Raw genomic sequence first — 6,431 nt, forward strand, 5'->3', positions numbered from 1 at the left:
GTACGGACCCCCCCCCATCAGGGGCCCACCCCCATATCCCTGACCCTTCCCCCTTGGGCTCTCCCATGGGACCTCGCCCAATGGGTGCTGGGACCCCCTCCATGGAACCCCCCAATGGGTGCTGACACCCCCATACGACCTCACATAATGGCTGCTGGGACCCCCTTTATAGGACCCCCCCCATGAGACCCCTATGGGACCTCCCATAATGGTGCTGGCATCCTGCATGGGACCCGCCCATGGAATCCTCCCTAATGGGTGTTGCCACCTCCTGATGGGACCCCCCTATAGGACCCCCCCAAGGGGTGCTTGGACCCCCCCATGGGACCCTCTCCATGGAACCCCCCTCTAATGGGTGCTGGGACCCCCCCCACGTGTCTTTAAACCCCCCCTGTGACCCCCCCAGTGGATGCAGGCACCCCCCCACTGAACCATTATGGTCGTCTCTCCCCTCCATTGTCATCCCTGTATCCCTGCAGCCGCCCCCATGGTGGAGCTGGGCCGGGATGCTCCGGATCCGGGTGCGCTGGCGCAGGCCCTGGATTCCCAGCTCGGGGACATCGCCTTCCAGGACGAGTTCACCTTCGACGTCTGGGGGGACATCGGCAATGCCAAAGTGGGGCGCGGAGGAGGGTTTCCCCCCCCATGGACATGGGGAACCCCCTCATTGTGGACCCCATCTCCATGTGGAACCATCCCCCCGGGGATGGAAGACCGCTACAAACCCCCCCTCCCCACCCATAATTGGCCCCCCACAAAAGCTAGACCCCCCCAAAAAACTGCTGGAGATTGGTGCCTCCCAATGACACCCCCCTCCCTTTGCACCTTCCCAATGGATGCTTGCAGCCATGCCCCCCCCCCCCAAACTGGGACCAACACCACCCCATCCAGGACCACCTACCCCACTGCGGGGGGTCTCTATGGACCTAAGGGTGCCTCTCCCCCCACGTCACCCTAGGGCTTGAAGCTTAAACCCCCTCCTTTTATTGACCCCTCCATGACATTAATGCCCCCCCCCCCCGGCTGATGGATGAGGGTGTCCCCCCCCATTGAGCTTTGCTATGGTTGGGGGGTGGACACTGGAGCTGCCCTGTGGTGCCCCAATGAGACAGGACCCCCCCACTGCCAACCTGAGCCTGTCACTGACACCCCCCCCCCGACTACCTCGAGGGGGGGGCCACAGCACAACCCCCCCCCGTCACTGTGTCCTTATTGGGGGGGGGCTACTATGGGGGAAGGGTCTTGTGTCGTTCCCCCCACCAGGGCTTATTTTTGTATCTGCCACTAAAGGTGATTTTACCAGAAAGGGGAGAATTTGGGGGGGGGGGGGGCATAAGGATGGGGTGGGGCAAGGATGGTGGGGGTGGGTTTGCACCCCCATTTCATCCCTTTGCAACCCCATTGCACACTCATACCCCCCCCCATTGCACGCTCACTATGTGCGGGGGGTCAGGGGGGCGCACACGAGACCCAGTGGAAGAGACCCAATGGCACACCCCTCCGGGATCCTGGGACCGGCTTAATGGATCCTAATGGGATCTTAATGGGGTCCCAGTGGGATCTTAATGTGGTGCTAGAGGGATCCTAATGGGATCTTAATGGGGTCCTAAAGGGATATGAATGGAATATTAATGGGGTCCTAATGGGATCCTAACATCGTCTTAATGGGATCTTAATGGGATTCTAAAGCGACCCTACTGGGATACTCGTGGGATATTAATGGGGTCCTAATGGGATCTTAATAGAATCTTCATGGGATCTTAATGGGATGAGGGGTGAATGGGGTCCCAGTGCCAGTTACTGGGGTGAATGGGGACACAGTGACATGGACAAGGGTGAGCCCTGGCCCCAGTCCCTGCTCCTGGCCCTGGGGAACCCAGTGCTGGGATTTGGCAGAGGTCCAAAGGGTGCTGGGATGGGTATTGGGAGCTGGGATGGGTGCTTGCTGCTGGGATGGATACAGCCTTGAAGCTTCTGAGGTCCTAAGGGAAGATCCCAAGCCTGGAAGCGGGATGCTCCAGCTGGATTCAGGGATGAAGCAGAACCATAGAAGGTTGGGTTCTCCTTCATAATTTGGGTGTGGAGAGGAGCCTTCAGCATGGATTGGAGCCATAGGATGAGGGGTGATGGGTTCCAACTGGAACAGGGAAGTTGGGGTAGGAGATAAGGAAGTGAGGGTGGTGAGACACTGGGATGGGTTGGATGGAGAAGGATGGATGGGGCTTGGAGCAACCTGGTCTAATGGAAGGTGTTCCCCCTCCCTCTTCATGCCATGGTTTAATGGTGGGGCAATGGTTGGACTTGATGCTCCTGAAGGTCTTTCCCAACCTGGTTGACTCCCTGATTCCCAGCTCTCGCTTCCCACTGTTCCCTGCCCTCCATCCCTCATCGCCATCCCTCCCCATGGACCAGAAGAAGAGGGGGGCATGCAAAGCATCCTCTCTATGGGAAAAGAAGGCGACTTTATTGAGCGATGCCACTCCTCAAGTCTTCTTCCCCCCTAGAGCCTGCAGCAACTTCTGCACCTGACTGAAGAATTCCAGCACCACCCGGTACGGGAAGGAGCAGACGTCACTGATGCTCGAGGCCGTGGGCGCCGGCATCGTCTGCTGGATTGGAGTATGGGAGACGTGCTGGTGGCTCCATGTCGGGGGCGTTGCGGAGGCTCCCGCGGAGCGGAACATCCCCAGCTGGTAGAGGATCCAGTCATGGAAGTGCTGCGTCGAGGTGTAGACCCCCGGTTGCTTGGCCCTGGCGCAGCCGCGGCCCCAGCTCGTCAGCCCCACAACCCAGAAGAAGTTGGCGCGCTTGTCCCGGCACATGAGAGGACCACCGCTGTCACCCTATGGAGGAGAAACAGAGAGGGGATGAGAATGGGGATGGGTCGCCATGGCAATGCATGAGGGGGCCGCCACTGTCACCCTATGGAGAAGGGGAGAGGATGAGGATGTGGATGTGTCGCCATGGCAACACTGGAGGGGACCATCACTGTCACCCTATGAGGATGGAAGGGTTCTCCATCATTTGGGTGTGGAGAGGGACCTTCGGCATGGATTGGAGCCATAGGACAAGAGGTGATGGGTTCCAAGTGGAAGAGGGGAATTTGGGTTGGAAATAAGGAGAAGTTGTTCCCTATGAGGGTGGTGGGACCCTGGGATGGGTTGGATGGAGAAGGATGGATGGGGCCTGGAGCAACCTGGTCTAATGGAAGCTTAGAACTGGAGGCTTCAAGCTCCTTCCCAACGCAACCCATTCCATGAATCCATGCTCATGACATGGTTTAGTGGTGGAATCTCAATGCTCTTAAAGCTCTCCTCCAACCTCTATGATCCCTGCGCAGGGATGATGGACCAGGAGCTGGATGCGCTTCTGAAGCTGGGATAAAGGGGGGTGCAGAGCAAGGCCCCGCAGATGGCAGAGGAGAAGGGAGCCCCAATGGCACATCCCTACCTGGCAGGTGTCGATGCCACCCTGCGGGTACCCAGCACAGAGGTTGTGGCTCTTGATGGCCCCTCGGTACCATTGGCTGCTGTTGCAGAGCTGGACATTGATGAGGCGGACCTTGGCCTCCTGCAGGGCTGATGGGGACGATGCCCCCGCTGTGGGGACACAAAAGGGGTCAGGATTAGGGGGAGAAGGGATGGACTTGGGGGTATCAGGGGCTGAGAAGCTCAGTGGGAGCCATCAATACCCCCCCCAAGGCCTGGGCTGCATCCCCTTTGCTGATGCTGCATCCTCAACATAAGGAGGACATGGAGGGACCTTCAGCGATGGGACAAGGGGTGATGGGTTCCAACTGAACCAGGGAAGCTCAGCTTGGAGAAAAGGAAGTGATGGGACACTGGGATGGGTTGGATGGAGAAGGTCAGGATGCTCCATTTGCAGTCGGAGCAACCTCTAATAGACTTGGATGAGCTTTACGCCCCCCCACCTTCCACACCACCCCATAACATGAATCCATGCCCTGGCATTCCAAGGCCAACGGGGCCGTCGGGCACTCACTTCTGGCCTCCCTCGCGCCCCATCCGCTGATGAAGCACTCGGAGAGCTGGGATACCCTGAGCGTCGCATCGGGCACGCAGGCGAGCTGCACGTGGTACCCGCACTGCACCGGCTGGTCCAGCTCCACCAAGGCAATGTCGAAGCCGCTGGAGATGTTGGTGTAATACTCATGGACAATGACCTTCTGGATCCACCGTTTCTGGGTCTCGGAATTGGGCCAAGCCAGGTCCGTGATTCCGACCATCACGAACCAATCCGTGGTGAAGCTGGGAGGGAGCGGAAGAGCAGGGATTGGAGCTGTAGGACAAGGGTTGATGGGTTCCGACTGGGAATTGCAGGTTGGAGGTAAGGAAGGGATTCTCTATGAGGGTGCTGGGACACTGGGATGGGATGAATGGAGAAGGTTTGGATGCTCCATCCCTGGCAGTATTGAAGGCCAGCTTGGAACAAGCTGCTCTGTGGAAGGCATCCCTGCCCATGGCAACAAGTTGGAAGTGGATGATCCCAAGCTCCTTTCCACCCAACCCATTCCATGATCCATCCCATTCCATCCTGTTCCATTCCATTCCATCCCATTCTATTCTAATCCATTCTATGGAGAAGAGGGGTGGGAAGGAGCCACATTCCTGCTGCTTCCCAAAGGAAAGCACTGCCCCAGTGCACCTTAGGCTCAAGGGCTGTCAAGCTGGAAGCGGCCTTCTCCTGAGCGCTCTTCCCAGTGCATCCAGGATGGGGAAGGGGACGGGATGGGAGCTGCTCCTTGGCTATTCCCTATGGCTGGAATCTCTTCTCCCCCTTACTTTTGCCCAATGAAGCAGTGAGCGGCTGTGAGGACCCATTGGGGGGTGATGAGGGACCCCCCGCAGATGTGCGAGAAGCCGGTGGCCGTGGGGAACTGGATGCTGACCATCCATGGCCAGGCGCCCTGGTGAGCAGCCACGCCTCCGACGATGCGCGCCATCCCATAATAATCAGCCATGGGACGGGTACCGCAGGTCCCTCTGGAAGCAGAAGCCCAACACTTGATGCTTAGGGATGAAGGGTGAGCATTGTCCCGCTCCATTGGGTGCTGCAGGAACAAGGGACCCTGTGGGGTGTCCCATAGATGAGCATCATCCTGCCCCATAGGGTGCTGCAGGGACAAGGGGTGTCCCATAGATTAGCATCATCATGCACCATATGATGCTGCAGGGAGAAGGGACCCTATGGGGTGCCCCATAGCTGAGCTGTGCCACCGCATGTTGTGATGGTGAGGAAGCGGGGCTCTCCCAATCCCACCACCCCATTGGTGTGACCATGGTTGGGAGCAGCAGCATCTCCCTATGGAATGCCAGGAGCCCCGGAGCCTGGTGCCACTCACCCACAGCTGTCCCAGGAGCCATGCACCAGCCAGGCCAAGGCCAGCAGGAGGAGGACATGGAGCCAAGGCATCGTTGCCACCATCACTGAGGGTGACACCAGGGAGGTGCCACCAAGAAGCTGCAATCAAGGAGCTGCCACCAAGGAGCTGCTACCACCACTGTGCCCAAAGCGCAGCTGCCCCAGGGATACAGGTGCTGGATGCAGATGCCTTGGTGCTGGGGCTGATGTCATAGAGAGGCAGGTTCCATGGTAGGGCTTCCATGGGGGGTTCCATGGAGGGTTCCATGGGGAGATGGGGGGGTTCTGATGGGCTTGGTATGATCTGAATTTCTATGGGATGCTCTGGAGCCCTGTGGGATGCTCTGAATCCCTTTGGGATGCTCTGAACCCCTATGGGATGCTCTGCTTATGGGATGCTGTGAATCACTGTGGGATGCTCTGAATCCCTATGGGATGCTCTGCTTGTGGGATGCTCTAAATCCCTGTGGGATGCCCTGCTTGTGGGATGCTCTGAACCCCTATGGGATGCTCTGCTCATGGGATGCTGTCAATCCCTGTGGGATGCTGTCCTGGGTTCAGCAGTAGCAGTCATTTTTTCTCCTTCTTAGTAGCTGGTGCAGCACTGTGTTTTTCTGATTTTCAGCCTGGGAACAGCGCTGATAACACCGATGTTTTTAGTTATTGCTCAGATGTTTACCCTGACCAAGGACTTTGTGAGTCTCATGCTCTGCCAGGGAGGAGGGGAAGCCGGGAGGAAGCAGGGACAGGACACCTGACCCAAACTAGCCACAGAGGTATTCCATACCACAGCGTGTCATAGCCAGGATGTAAGTGGGAGTTACCCGGAAGTGCACTCTCTGCTCGGTTGGGCTGGTTTTTGGTGGGAGGTATCGTATTCTCTTCCCTTGTTATTTCTGCTATCATTGTCATTATTGGTGGCAGCAGCAGTGGTTTTTAGTTATCCCTTTGTTACTGGGCTGTTCCCATCTCAACCCGTGGCAGTTATGTTCTTTCCATTCTCCTTCACATCCCTCCGGGAGCAGTGGAGGAGGAGTGGACTGCGTGGC

The 6,431-nt window shown here is 57.8% G+C and overlaps 1 protein-coding gene across 1 annotated transcript; it reads right to left on the reverse strand.

The window, feature by feature from the left end:
- Nucleotides 1-2,483: 2,483 nt before the first annotated feature.
- LOC308231010 (acrosin-like) lies at nt 2,484-4,981 on the reverse strand (the record flags this gene model as incomplete). Its single annotated transcript, XM_080636089.1, has 4 exons — nt 2,484-2,843; nt 3,451-3,599; nt 4,003-4,268; nt 4,803-4,981. The coding sequence occupies 4 exons, from the start codon at nt 4,979-4,981 to the stop codon at nt 2,484-2,486; spliced, it is 954 nt and encodes a 317-aa protein (XP_080492215.1).
- Nucleotides 4,982-6,431: the final 1,450 nt, after the last annotated feature.

The sequence above is a fragment of the Psittacula echo genome (assembly GCF_963264785.1).
Source record: "Psittacula echo genome assembly, chromosome: 29".
NCBI lineage: Eukaryota > Metazoa > Chordata > Aves > Psittaciformes > Psittacidae > Psittacula > Psittacula echo.